This window comes from Penicillium canariense, assembly GCF_028826845.1.
Source record: "Penicillium canariense strain IBT 26290 chromosome Unknown utg000006l_segment0_segment0, whole genome shotgun sequence".
NCBI classification, from domain to species: Eukaryota; Fungi; Ascomycota; class Eurotiomycetes; order Eurotiales; family Aspergillaceae; genus Penicillium; species Penicillium canariense.
In genome coordinates, this window is record NW_026622733.1 from 223,173 (window position 1) to 237,247 (window position 14,075).

The 14,075-nt window shown below is 52.1% G+C and overlaps 6 protein-coding genes across 6 annotated transcripts; 2 read left to right on the forward strand and 4 right to left on the reverse strand.

The window, feature by feature from the left end:
• Positions 1–112: 112 nt before the first annotated feature.
• On the reverse strand, positions 113–1,895 carry N7482_008066 (aminoglycoside phosphotransferase family protein; the record flags this gene model as incomplete). The annotated part of the gene is made up of 4 exons (XM_056690190.1): positions 113–383; positions 437–1,031; positions 1,084–1,262; positions 1,321–1,895. The coding sequence occupies 4 exons, from the start codon at positions 1,893–1,895 to the stop codon at positions 113–115; spliced, it is 1,620 nt and encodes a 539-aa protein (XP_056539955.1).
• A 1,803-nt stretch (positions 1,896–3,698) lies between these two features.
• On the reverse strand, positions 3,699–4,130 carry N7482_008067 (MAPEG family protein; the record flags this gene model as incomplete). The annotated part of the gene is made up of 1 exon (XM_056690191.1): positions 3,699–4,130. The coding sequence occupies one exon, from the start codon at positions 4,128–4,130 to the stop codon at positions 3,699–3,701; it is 432 nt and encodes a 143-aa protein (XP_056539956.1).
• Positions 4,131–4,819: 689 nt separating this feature from the next.
• Positions 4,820–5,797, forward strand: N7482_008068 (NAD-dependent epimerase/dehydratase family protein; the record flags this gene model as incomplete). Its single annotated transcript, XM_056690192.1, has 1 exon — positions 4,820–5,797. The coding sequence occupies one exon, from the start codon at positions 4,820–4,822 to the stop codon at positions 5,795–5,797; it is 978 nt and encodes a 325-aa protein (XP_056539957.1).
• Positions 5,798–5,875: 78 nt separating this feature from the next.
• On the reverse strand, positions 5,876–7,722 carry N7482_008069 (ankyrin repeat domain-containing protein; the record flags this gene model as incomplete). Its single annotated transcript, XM_056690193.1, has 2 exons — positions 5,876–7,304; positions 7,364–7,722. 2 exons carry the CDS (start codon positions 7,720–7,722, stop codon positions 5,876–5,878), a joined length of 1,788 nt encoding a protein of 595 aa, XP_056539958.1.
• Positions 7,723–8,318: 596 nt separating this feature from the next.
• On the reverse strand, positions 8,319–9,485 carry N7482_008070 (uncharacterized protein; the record flags this gene model as incomplete). The annotated part of the gene is made up of 1 exon (XM_056690194.1): positions 8,319–9,485. The coding sequence occupies one exon, from the start codon at positions 9,483–9,485 to the stop codon at positions 8,319–8,321; it is 1,167 nt and encodes a 388-aa protein (XP_056539959.1).
• A 1,061-nt stretch (positions 9,486–10,546) lies between these two features.
• N7482_008071 (pyridoxal kinase) lies at positions 10,547–12,030 on the forward strand (the record flags this gene model as incomplete). The annotated part of the gene is made up of 6 exons (XM_056690195.1): positions 10,547–10,597; positions 10,653–10,663; positions 10,737–10,816; positions 10,930–11,142; positions 11,200–11,317; positions 11,391–12,030. 6 exons carry the CDS (start codon positions 10,547–10,549, stop codon positions 12,028–12,030), a joined length of 1,113 nt encoding a protein of 370 aa, XP_056539960.1.
• Positions 12,031–14,075: the final 2,045 nt, after the last annotated feature.

Below are 14,075 nucleotides of genomic sequence, written 5' to 3' on the forward strand. Positions count from 1 at the left end.
TAATTGCAGTGCGCATTATTTTTCTTTAAATCCATCTGGCGTTCGGATAAGGTAGCCCCGGTGATATTTCCTCGTCGCGTGCCATGACTGTGGCATCCCAGATGCTCTCAAGTCATTTGGCCCAACGGGTCTGTTTTTCGAAAATGTGCTTTTCTTCGCCTTTCATACGCTCGAGACCCCGTTTTCTGAGTTCTGAGAAGAATTCAAAGGCTGCATCGAACGTGTCAGGATGTGTCCAGCCATCCCTTTGAACAAGGCCTTCAATACTGTCAAAAAAGTCCTGGACCTCATTCCAGCCCTCTGCGTCGACCGCGTGGTTATGTAGTTCATCCTGTGTGTAGTGATACGGGCATCCACCTTGAATGCCCAGCTCGTGCCAAAACCTACGAAAGCATTAAATATCGGCCGGAGAAAGGAGGGAGCATCGAGCACGTACCTTTCAATGTTGATGAGCGCCTCCCGAAAAGAGACAATGTCATCATCCCATGTATTCCCGGCCAGTTGAACCGAAAGACGCCTTGTTTTTCCATGGTCCATATGGAATGCTTTTGTAAGCAAGGGGTTGCGTTTCTCGGTTTCCAGCAGATAAAGCTGGTATAGCGTCGATTTGAATATTTTTCGTTTAATCTGAGCTTGTTGCTCAGGGTCAAGGTCGTCAAAGTTGTCCGGGCGTTGAAGTAAAATGTCACCTTGGTAGTCAACAAGCGGGGATGGCTGAGCTTGAAGGAAGAGTGGCCCAGCCCACGTGCCTTGCCAATCAATGACAGCCGTTATATGACCATCTTTCACAAAAAAATTTGAGGAGTGAAGGTCTCCATGCCACAACGTAGGGCGACTGAGGATGGGTTCAATGTCCACAATGGAAGGTGCCACTTTGAGGTATTTCTCCAGCAGCTGCAGATGTGATTGTGGGCTATTTTGAGCTGATGAGACCAACATAGCCTCGCTGGGTGGTTTCGGAACCGCGTAATTTTTAATCCATTGTATTTCACGCCAGCCAACACATAACGCATAATCCTTGGGAATTGACCCTGGAGACGACCAACTAAAAAGGACATCACATAGCCGTATGGTGATACTTACAGGGTCCCCGCGAGATATCCATCGAAGAGCGCTGTTTGTGCCAAAAGTCCCTGTCAACAGTAGGTCCGATACTGAACTTCTCGTATATCTTCTCTTTCAGTTCGGGGGACGCCTCGCTGGTAACTTGAGCTGGAACTGCACCCTCCACGGCGTCGCTCGCAAAATATATGCTGCCAAAGCTAACGAAACATAGATCAGACTCCGCACACGAGGGCGAATGGGATAAAGTAAACATACTGTGAAAACGACACCGACAGCATCTTTGACTCAATGGACACTACCTCTCGCATAATGGAGAGTTTGAGATCAGGACTGAGCTCATCCCAAAGTACTCCAAGCTGTGTGCCGGTCGCCTCTTCCATGAGAATATATTCCGAGCCAACGGGGTTATTAGATGTAGCGCTCCAACCCAACACGTAAGGCACGGGAATATGGAGGAAATCTCGAGCCTTGCAGGAGTATAAGCCAGTCGCCTCCTGCGCTTGAAAGTGGAAGGATGAACTTACGAACTCCATAGTAGCAACTTCGGAGGCAGTCGTATAAAACCGGGGGCCGGCATTTGGATTTGGGATACGGGCAAGCACGGTTTTCCCGTCTGTCATAATCAAACGGAAGACCTTGTTGTATCCTCCCTCTGCCAACTTTATTATTGAGACGCAGCCGTCGGAGCCAATGGCCTTGGCTGCTAAGGCTTGAAGCTCAGCAACATTGAAGGTCTTATACCTGTTCTGAAGCTGTTGTTCTTCATCCCAGAGCCATCGCCCGCTTGTATAACGAAAGAAGTGCTCAAACTCGGGGTTTGGCGCTGTCATTTGCCTGGAGATAGTGGTTATCGTGCGGACGGTGAGGCTTTCGCGATACGTAGGGAGAGCAGTTGTTGATAATGATCGTGGTGATGCTTGAAAAACGGCCGGTGTTCGTAGTTGAAGACCTTGAGCTGCATGAGACCTCAAACATCGGAAAGTCGAAAGGGCAGGACGTCTGACATTGAGTTTCATCGCTGGTCCTTGGTCGCGACAAAGGTGTTTGAGATCAGTTGCGCTGGTGGCAGATGGGAGCCGCGCTCGAATTCCTTGGCGCTTCATAAGCCGACCACGAAGAATTGATAGCATCGCTTTGACAACCCACGCACTTAATCCCTGGTCATTGCAAGTGACGCTCTCAGCATGTCATCAATCAAGGGGTGCATTGGACCTTACGATCGCAAAAACTGGAGCTCCCAACCAATTCGCGGAAACTGTCGTAAGTTCATGAGTATCAAGTAGGCTGTATTTCCTGCAAGATTCTAATGTCTCCCGTATCACAGAGGAGAATCTGGAGTGGTCCAATAAAAAACTCGCAGCTGCTATTTGCTCTCCACAATCAGTGCCATAATCCAGTGAGGATGGAGTTTAATCGTTGCGGCACTGGTGAACAGAGCAGATGGGGAGGCGGGTCAGAAAGACATGTCAGAATTGACTTGAGAGTATTTAGTCGGTGTAGTTTGGGAACATGGACCCTTTAACCTTGAGTGTCGTGCTCCAGTACACCTGTAAAGACCCTTTTACTCCTCCCAGGGAACCTTTGTGCAAACTGTCTTGTCACCTCCGGCCAAGCGAGATCCTTTTCCTCCCTAAGCTTCACCAATAAAGAACCCTCTTCCACGACCGTGGTAAGCCTTTTCTTGTACAAGGGGTATGTTGCGCATCCACTAGTTCGGTATTTGAGCTTGGCTGGTCACAGACCTATGTGATGACTGAATCTTAGCTCAAGATGTATCTAGATACAGTGGCATCTGTGCTCAAAGGCATAGAAACACAACGAGGTAAAGCACCCTCAAATAGCTAGGATAGGAACTATAGCCGATCTTCGACCAGAAGGGCCGAGAAGTAAGCACGAACGGCAGGAAACGAAACGCTCTTGTGACGACCGGACCCGTTATTGGACCGACCAACACTATTTTTTGAATCTCTCTTCCCAGCACTTGAAAGGTTTATTTCGCTTAGAGGAATGGAGATCAGGATTTGCCTTCCCTTCGCGTTAAGTCGTCTGCATCGAAGAGATGGATCTTGATTCGGAAAGCGGGAGCACTCCGAGGGACATCTGCCGGGACATGTTGCAATACCGGTGACATTTTCCGTTGCTTGGATCTGCCCATCGCAAACTAACTCGAACAGGTAATTCACAGGTCCGCCGTTTACAGTGCTAATATAAGTAGAAATGCTATTTTTGATAGATATACTTTGGAAGTGTATTTATTGACTATATACCGGACTTCGTCAAGAGTAGCGGTAAGCTCGACTATAGCAGTATCAGATATATTGCAAGGTTGCTTCTCCATTTGGCGCTCATTCGGTGCACGTGGCTTTCAATGGCCATATATAAAACCACTTTTTGAGGAAGTTCAACCTTTCCACCTTTCCACCTTTCCACCTTTCCACCTTTCCACCATATACACAATTTCCTGCTTGTTTCAAGTCCGCTCATAGGCATCTAAGTGAGTTTCGCCCCACTCTCTTGGACTCGCCACTGTGGCAGATCAGTCGCGGAACCTCCCATCTACTCCTGAGATACTCTTGCACCGACCCGATACAAAACCGCTGCCAGAGAGCCGCAGAGGTTATCTCGGTTATGCTTTAGAGCACAAGCATGGCAAGCTTTCCAGTCATAACGGCCAAAACACTTGACGAAAGCCCGAAAACGGCAAACCGCGTCGGAAGATGATTTGTCGTGGATTGTACCAAGCTGTGCAAAATGCGGGCGCCAACATACGTCCACGCAAGAACGACATTGAATTTCTCCTCCTTGCCGGCACCGGCAATGGCCAGCGCCAGGACAATCGCATAAAACTGGGTTGGCTGCTCGAAGAGGTGGTTGTAATTGTCCCTCTTCCAGCGAGCATAGGTGGGCATCTGTGCATCGAGCTGGCTCTTGGTGGTCCCACTGCTAAGCTGGAGCTTTCTGTATACCGGAATGCAGGTCGCATACATCCAGACTTCCATCACCAAGGTCCAACCACTAAGGGCGGCGACGGGGCCCAGGAGGCCAGAGGCAGTGATAGCCGACATAATAGCGTTTGTGGAGCGACAGGGACCGTATCGTCGTGTATATAAGTACAGTGTCCTTCACCGATGGGATGGGATCGAATGCGAGGGATATGAAGAGGTCAAATGGCTACGAGGTTCACGACTCCGAGAGCTGAATGCTGCCCCTCAATTCCTGAAGGAGTTGCCGGGCTTCCGGTGTGAATCCGCAAGGGATGGATGCGGCAGTGCGCCACTAACCTTCTCCGTACGGAGTGGAGAACAGCCACCAGGCGTCCGTAGGGCGGCAGGCATGTTGGCCCGCGGTCATTGTGGGGTGCCAAGACGCTGGTGTCCCAACTGCAGAGCGTCCTATGAGGCATTGATCTTCGTTTATGGGGTGGAAATGCCAGCCACGAGTCGACCGGAGGCTGCAGGAAGGCGGCGGATTTTACGGATTTAGGGCCGCTTGGTCCCTTGGGTTTAGTGTGCACCATCTGCCTTGGCGGAAGTTGTTATTATATTCGACCTTTACCATCATCTCACCTGACCGGAGTTTAGGAGTTTAGGATTTGACTGCCTCTCTTTTGATCTCGCGGGGTTAAGATGAAGCTGGCGAAAGTTATGACCCCGAGGCTGTTATAAGTTCGCTCCCTGTAGCCCCCGTATAAACGAGACATTCACCAAAACCAAGCAATCACAACGGCCTAACCAAGTTTAAACTCGTCGCCAAGATGCCAAAGGTGCTTGTCATCGGGGCAACTGGCTATCTCGGCCGGCAGATTGCCCATCAGCTTGTCCAGGTCGGTCACCATACCGTCTACGGAATGGCCCGCACTGCAGCCAAAGCAACGCAGCTCGCCAAACAAGAGATCATCCCCGTTCTCTGCTCGGACCCAGAGAACCAGCCAGAGCCCTATCTGTCGATCATCCGCGCCAAGCATATCGATGTGGTTCTGGATGTCGCTGGTGCCGATGGGGGCTCATACAAATTCCTCCGCGACGTGGCTGCTATCGGGGACGAGCGGATTGCGGCAGCTCAGAGCCGCGGGGTTCAGGGTTCCAAGCTCGGATTTATCTACTGCTCTGGAACTTGGGTGCATGGTTCATCTTCCGAGCCTGTCAATGATCTCGATATCGTGGGGGAGGGAGCAAATACGCCTCCAGAAGAGCTGGTCGCCTGGCGAGTCGACATGGAAACAGCGGTCCTCCAGGCCACTGGCTCTCTGGATGTCATGATTCTGCGACCTGCACTACTCTATGGACGAGAGGGCACCATTTGGTCCGCATATATTACGCCCCTATTCGAGGCCGCGAACGAGGCATTGCAGGCAGTCGAAATCCCACTAGACGCTCACTCACGACCTGGCCTCATTCACGTCGACGACACGGCAAGTGCCTTTGTCAAGGCCATCGAGAAAGTGCATCTGCTTCCGGGCACGGGGGTCTACCCAGTCTTCGATCTGGTGACGAGCCAGGAGAGTATGCGGGATATTTTTGATGCACTAGCTACCACCTGGGGATTCAAGGGCACGGTCGAGTTAAAGGGACATGGCGGTGATCTTTTTTCCAAAGCAATGAGCACCAGCTTCCGAGGGTCCTCTGCGCGGGCAAAGCATGTGTTAGACTGGCAGCCCACGCGACTGAACGGGTTCGTGCAAGACATGGATATCTATGCGGCTGCATTTCAGGCGGAGCACCTTGAACGATGAATCAACGCGAGCTAGGTATCTTGTCATGGTGAAAATGTAATAAAAAAATATACACGATGATCTATAAAAGCATCTCCCTCAGTAGTACTGGAGTGGCGACGTTTGGTATCCATACTGCCGGAAAATGCGAAGGATCTCACTGCGGCCAAGCGAAGCCGCCAGCGACAGTGGTGACTGGCCATGTACGTCCTTGGTGGTCGGATCTGCGCGAAAAGTCATCAGCAGACGTACCATTTCAGTCTGGCCTTGATGGACAGCCCTCCAAAGCGGCGTCTGCCTAGGGTAGGCCGTTTTGTCCACCAGCGCCCCGTTGCGCAAGAGCAACCGCGCGGTATCGATGTGGCCGTAGAAGGCCGCTCGCGCGAGCGCGGTGTCGCCACTAGTGCATAGCCCATCTGGATCAGCACCACGGTCCAGCAGTAGCCGAGTAATGTGCTCATATCCCGCCGCAGCAGCTTGCGAGAGTGCTGTTTTGCCGCGATTCTTGCCAGCATTGGGGTCTGCACCGTACACGAGCAGCATCCGCGCGATATCTTCGCGGCCGATCAGTGCGGCTGTGCCCAGCGCTGAGTCGCCCTTGTGTGACACTTTGTCAATGCTCGCGCCATACTCGAGGAGTAGCTGAGAAATATCGTGGTGGCCGAAGGAAACAGCCACCATAAGCGCGCTTTGTCCCTCGTCATTGGTCGTATTCGCATCTGCGCCTTTATCCAGAGCCAGTTTGACCGGGTATAGACCGCCTATCTGGATCAGAGAGACAAATTCCTCTTTGCTGCTAGTTAACCGGAATTTCATCCGCCTCACGAGACTAGGCTTTTTGCTGCGGATCATGGATTTTGGCAGGTATGAGCCACTCACAGAAGAGCTATTTTCTGATCTGTTTACCAAGCTGTTCTCAATGCTGGGCTCCGAGTCCACGGGAATAGGAAATATTTCTTGCGCCAGGACTTGTCTATCGGAGGCACCGTTTTCTGGACAGAACGGCTCCCGCGCGATCGGAACAGGAACGTTGTCTCTGAGTAACACGTGTTTTTCTGTATCGGCCACATCTTGTAGCTCCATTGCCACTGGGATTGGGAAGTCCTCCATGGGTAGTACCTCTTTGTCAGACAGACCTCTTTCTTGATGTTCTGGAGGTTGATGTGGTAGCGTGAATGGCTCCGCTATAAGTATTGCGTATGGTTGCGAATTGCTTGGGGAAAACTGCGGTTTCGTTGGCTGTGGTGGTATCTTCGGTGGAACTGGCTTTGTGACACTGCGCTGCAGGAGTTGCTCGCCTACAGCAGTTCGGAGCGTTGAAATGATATAGCCATGGTCCTGATCTGACCATTCAGGCACAATGCCAACATCATGCAGCTCTTGTTGTAGCCGTTTCCATGCTTCATCTTTCTTATTTTTTGGGAAAGCATCATCGAGCACATTTGAGACGATGGCAGACTCTCGCTTGCCCGCTCGAACATCTTCGATATAGCCCCGCAGCAGGCGGTTGACATTCTTTTGCGAGGATCTACAAAGTCAATTAAAAACTATAACAACACTTTCGCAATTGGTTCACAATCAACCCACATCATCATATCAGCATTCATAACGCTGAGTTCAAAGATCAAGGATGAAAATCGCGCCCGAATATCGGACAGTGGACTCAGGGAGCGCACTTCATCCCGGTGGTGAACCTTTTCCAGCTCCACCAAGGCCAATCGACAGCTCTCAAGAGTTCTGCCCAGTGCTGGAGGATTGTCCACACATAGCAGCGCCGAAGAGGTTTCCGTCACATCCAGCACCACACGAAGCAGATCAAGCTCGTCCCGCGCTTGGTTGATCAGGGTGGGCTCCCGGCCGATGGAGTCATATAGCGAGTCGGCCAATGGCCGAACGGCAGCGAATTGTTCAGACAGGCTGCCTCGCAGAGCCTGGGGTAGAGGCATGATGAAGCATGACGAGTGAGGGGAGATGAAAACAAGCACTGTGCTTCAGAACTTCGCGCCAAGCCGACGTTAATGTAGGCGCTTCAGATTTGGCGACCGACTAGTCACCTTATTGGGGGCTGAGGCTGAGCAGGGATCGCGTTTCCACTACCAACTCCCGGGGCGGTGCCCCTTTGAAATTGCCTTCCCCATGATATGAGGCAGTGCTTCCCACATGTGGGCATGCATTTGGGGCAGCTTTTGGCATATCTCTGTGACGATCGTGCGCGGTCGGAGGATCAGTCGAAGATGAGGGAGGTACCGGGCGTCCTGATCGACATCGTGGGGCGTCAGGGGCAAGCGCCATGTTCGTAAAAAGAAATCTAAACACTCTAGGGGATACTCTGGCACAAAAGAACGTATGAATATACAGATTGAATTAACTAATAGACAAGAAAGTGTATATCACGCAGATGGAATGGCACGCTGTTCGCTGACATTACACATGACCGTAATCCCCAGGGGGAAAAGAAGAAGGGGAAAGGAGCGACCCTTCTATATATAAGAAAAATGCAATTACAAAAACAACGGGTATAGCTGAAGCTCAACCCCAAAAGTTAAAATATCCCCGCTATTGTGGCGCCGAGGGCAACTGTAAATAATGAAGCGGCGAGTGGGATACTCGGCAATTGCACCATCAGTCCAGCGCCAGCCGTAACTTTGTCGGAGCCAACAGTGACATTGGTAGTCGCAAAGTTTGCGCCACAGTAATTATTCACCACGTTGGCAGAGGGGAGGTAGGTTGTGTCGAGAGATTGGTCGTCGATGCTGGCCCAGTGTGCGAAAATGGCCATGGTGGCTTGCAGGCACTTGTTGCAGGTAAGTTTTCCAGACGAACCCAATGTGCCACCGATCGGCATGAAGTAGACATTGTAATCTTCGGGAGCCGATGTATTGGTCACAGCATCAACAAAGCAATAATCCTGGGTATCGGGATTGGTCAAACAAGAAGCGCGGTACATCGGCTCATACGCCATCAAATCCTGATACGTGCTCTGGACAACTGAGTTATTCGAGTCATAGTCCTGGCCGCAATTGTCGTCTTGAAGCATCTCCTCAGCCAGCGATGTCATGATCGATGCACATGCGGCGACTGGTTGCGAGCATGCAACGTCGAGCACGTGAGAGGTAGCCACAGCGGAGGTCAGCGTGTGAAAGAACGAGTTGGAGTTTCCGAGAAGGAGCGAAACAGCGTGGCAGTCAGTGACGGTCGAATTGGAGCGGAACTTGGAGAAGAAGGCGGTGCAGGTGGCATTGGCGAAGTTGTTGGAGAGGGTATCGAACGCGGTGGGCAGGTCGCTGGAGGAGGAGTTGGTCGCAGTGAGGATGCTCCGGTGCAGTAACAAGCCATCATTGTGATCTACACCAGAAGACTTTGCGTCGCTGTTGCTGTCGCTTTCGCGGAGCTCGAGTGACCATGATCGTTCGGGGAGATCATCCACAATCATCTCTCCACCCGGCCCCAAAGCCGATCGGGGGTCATCCGCGGTTAGATCCGATGCGAAAGTTGTCGGTTGCGCCAGCGTTGATATTGGCGAGAAGCAAAGAGAAAGCATTAAAATTAACAGGCTATAGTAGAGCGACCCATGACTCCTGAATGGTCGGCGAGGCAGCCCGGGACACCAGCGACGCAGCGAAGACGAACGAGAGTGAGAAATCATTGAGCGTGAGTGACGGACATTTGGACTGCCGCAGCAGTCCACTGAGCTGGAGACGGCGTCCATGGTGGGAAATCCGTAGAAACGAGCGACGCAGCCTCGACGGGCTATGGAAAAAGGAGCGAGGATAAAAACGCGACACGAGCGTTATGAACGATCCGACATGGCATACACTACTGTCGGGTCTCCAACCGGGTGGTTAGACACTGACGGAAGGCAACACCCTCGCAACCTTGGGGTTGGGGAGGTAAGAAGGATGACAACCCCGGGGGAGCAAGTGTCCGCCTACTAGTAAGCCACCACGAAGCACGTCGGCAGGGCATGGAGCAGCAGGCTTGACCGAGTTGGATTTTAGTGCTAGTCTCCATCGCATGGGCAAGCAGCCAAGGCCGAGAACATGCGCACAGCGCGGAGCGCTAAGCCCTGAAAGAGCAGGGCTGGCTGGGACTAGAGCGTTCTGTGGAGTCGGCGACGGGACTGGATGGTTCAGTGGTTCAGGGGCAGGCTGCATGGTGCAGGGGCCAAGCATCTTTGCCGGGGCCTCTCGGTGATGCCCAGAAGAACATGATTTATGATGTTGCTGAAGGTTGATAGGGGACGATCGTTGCGCGGTCCAGACCAGTCGACGGCAATGAGATCGCGAACTACCGTATGGAACGGTTGACGATCGAACGCTGATCTCTTCCCTTTCCTCGGACGAGAAATTTGTCTTTGCTTTTTGATTTGTCTGGCGCAATTTGGAACTGTGTGCCCGGCCGTGTTACCACGCGCAAGCCGAGACGCGAAATGAATTGGATTTCGGCGATGTAAGGAGAAGCCCGCACGAGCCGGAGGGGCAGCTCTGATAGTCGTGCAAGTCACGGACAGGCAGGGATATTCAAGCGGAGAAGGTCAACCAAGACACGCGACCTCCAATTGTGACTCGCTTCACCCAACTGCTCGACGATGGTAATTCTGCAATGACGACTATCTTACTATGTGCACTCTTGCTCTTATCGCATGGTCGCCTTTCCCGGTGAAGCCTCAACGGCCGCCCGGGCCAATTAGGTAAGAGGGAATTCAGTGCGACGTCCCGTCCATTTCTCCCCACACTCTCGTCGACCCTCTCCTCTCTATTCATCGTCATCATGTCCGACTTGCTCGTTCCAGAGACACGAGTGCTGGCCGTGGCTAGCCATGTGAGTGCTGCATTCAACCATACCAACATTGCTCAGTGAATTAACGTAACATCAGGTCGCCTACGGGTATGTGCTCTGTGCTTCTGTGTGGAGTCATCCCATTATCCGAAGATGACGTCGAGGCTAACCTTTTTCCCAGCCATGTGGGAAACACAATGGCGACGTTCGTCATGCAGTCATTAGGCTGTGAAGTTGCTGCATTGAATACAGTGAATTTCAGTAGGTGTTGGTCCCGCATCATACCCTCCAATCCGTCGAGGGAACCCCGCGGGAAAGCTCCCATGAGTCAAGACCGATGATTAGCATCAGCGCCGCTAACCTGGGATATGTAGGCAATCATACCGGCTATCGTCAGTTCAAAGGTACTCGCGCAACTGCGCAGGAGATCACAGATCTCTACCAAGGCCTATGCCAGAGTAACCTGGTCGATTTTGATGTCATGCTCTCCGGATATGCCCCGAGTGCAGCCGTTGTCGAAGCTGTGGGTGCCATTGGTCTTGATCTGCAACAAAGGGCTGAAAAGAAGCCTGGCTCATTCTTTTGGGGTGAGATGGGTGACCTTCTTTCGTCATTTGATTGCCTTCTCTGACAGCCGATTCTAGTACTGGACCCCGTAATGGGCGATCAGGGCCGGTTATACGTCAACGACGATGTCGTCCCCGCTTACAAGAAAATCATTCACCACGCCGACCTTATTCTCCCCAACCAGTTTGAAGCTGAGTGAGTCACCCACGCCCGGGCAGTCGAATCTCCAAAACGCAATTATAAAATGTTCTCTAACCTGGACAATCAGAGTCCTCTCCGGCATCAAAATCACCTCCCTCGCCACCCTGGCCGAGGCTATCACTGTCATTCACCGCATTTATTCCGTTCCACACGTCATCATCACCTCTGTGCAACTCTTTAAGCTGTCCCAGTCCGGTTCTACCCCCAGCCCACCAAAGAATTTTCTGACGGTGATCGGCTCCACCACAAAGTCCGACGGATCTCCGCGCCTTTTCCGGATCGACGTCCCAGCCCTGGACTGTTTCTTTAGTGGCACAGGTGACATGTTTGCAGCACTAACGGTGGCGCGACTGCGCGAGGCTGTCGACGCTGCAGGTGATGATCTGCGCAACACTCGCTCCTGGGTGTCGCCTGACAGTGTTGCATCCAGTAATCTCCCATTGGCCCGGGCTGCCGTTAAGGTTCTTTCTAGTATGCATAGCGTTCTCGAGCGGACAATGGAGGCTCGTGATGCGGAGCTCGCGAAGGAAGTCCCGTCTCAGAACGGAGACGTGGGTTCGGAGGAGCAGCAAAAGCGGGAACACCTACGGCGGACCAAGGCCGCTGAAGTGCGGCTGGTGCGCAATGCGCGATTCCTGCGGGATCCGCTCGTTCAGTTTGGGGTACAGGAATGGCGCAAGGAGGATCTGCCCGCGCAGTTGCAATAGAGAATTTTGTTTCGGATAGACCGTCCAATATACGGCGTGGCCCTGCAAACGAGATATGAACAGCTAATAAAGAGAGGACCTGCCGTTGATTTCTCTCCAATCTGCCTACACATTTCAGTCATTATATAGACAATTCAACATTAGATTCAAGACGTGTCGCAGCGAGAGGCAAGATTGTAGCAATAGAGAAAATCAAACACTTCATCGTCATCTCTGACTGAATCTCATGTGTGGCAGTCGCGGAGTAGATTCATCCCGCAACCCGAATCACGTACTTTCTTCCACGTAGGTTATGAGTATCTTCTATCTCGGAATTTATATGTGCCGCGTTGAGCCTACCACCACGTTCCTTGCCTGCGTCGTTTAATAAAAAGGGCTTACTTGAATATCTCGAGCTCCCGCTCTATAGTGACGTTCTTTATTATCTGCCGAGGCAGCCGGTTCTCTATCAGTACGACGTCACCGTGCTAGACAAGATTGCCAAACAAGGCGTCATGATGTAGAGTTCTTATTAGTTGCTCAAGGTCTCACCTACACTCATCACTCTTCGGTTGTAAAAACATCTGACTGTAGAATACCAACCATGAGGACTCTGGGGGTTATTATAAGCTTGTGTCACTTGCCTTGAGCTATGAGGAAATAGCTTTCGAGATCAAGAATGTGCTAGATGATGCGGAATGTTTTAGACAAGGTCTAATGCTCTTTGATCTTCTTCTCCCTTGGGCATTGTAGCCCCGTGAACCGGGGTTGGGCCTTGAATGGAGGTAATGTCGTCTCTAACCCTAACCTAGGTCTTCGACTACTCCTTTCTAAGAGTGCGTGGCTAGCCTCTAGGCTTACTTTACATGCCGTCTTCTGCCGCGGCCCACGAATCACACATCAAACTGCAAGCAAAACGTCCGCTTGCCCCAGACCCCGACCTGGTAGTGATAGAAAAGATGGGTTTAGACATTCTGAAGAAGTCTTCTACAGATTGACACAAGACGACTGCTGACCGGTCCCGGGACCCTGTCCATACATCAGATAGGTGATTTCCAACGTTGAGTTCAGATTGAGTCGTCTTCAACACGTAAATTCGTTAGATTTTGCAAAGAACCGCCAATTCTAGATATACTCCGATGCCTTTTGTCCGTATTCCCAGAACCCGATTCATTCAAGGCCATCCCATCCGTTCATTCATTAAATACCAGTGCTGCCGAAGCCACCAGCACCACGCACGCTTTCCTCCAGCTCCTCAACGACAGCAACCTCGGGGGTGTAAATCTATACACAAAGAAATTAACTTTTAGAAGCTTCAAACAAGAGAGATTTGGGGACGAATGCACTCACCCTCTCCAGAACCAGCTGGGCAACGCGGTCACCCTCCTTAACTAAAGTTCAATCTGCATCAGCCAAGATCCTCCAAGACTTAAGCCTTTTTGTCACATACCAGGGAAGTCGACATCGGAGTGGTTGAACAGAAGCACCTTAACCTCACCGCGGTAGTCAGCGTCAATGACACCGGCACCAGTATCGATGAAGTGCTTCGAGGCAAGACCACTGCGGGGAGCTACACGGCCGTCTGCAAAACAGCCAAGCGAACAATTAGCTTCCATATGCCATCCACTTCGATCATCCAGGGGAGCAGGTCCACATACAAGTACCCTCCGGCACAGCCATCGCAATCCCGGTATCAATCAGGGCCTTCCCCTTGGCCGGCACCACGGTCTCCTTCGCCGCGTACATATCGTACCCGGCTGCGAAGGCAGAGCCTCGCGTCGGGGCCTTGGCTGAGTCAACCAGTTTCTTGACCAGCAGCGGGGGCAGTGGCGGCTGGATCGAGGTCACCGCGGGGGCATTGGAGGCAGTCATGTCGGCGTTGCTGTTAGTCTTGGTACGCTTGGGGAGCGGGGAGGCGGGGAGGGAAGGCGGCTCGCGAGCGGCGTTGGTGGCGGGGATGGCGGCGGGCGGGGTGGTCTCTCTGGTCATTGCCGGGAGAACGAAGCAATGGAAAGAGCAGATGGTAGGGGAGAAGTGGAAAGGGGCCAGCTTGGGAAATCAATTGT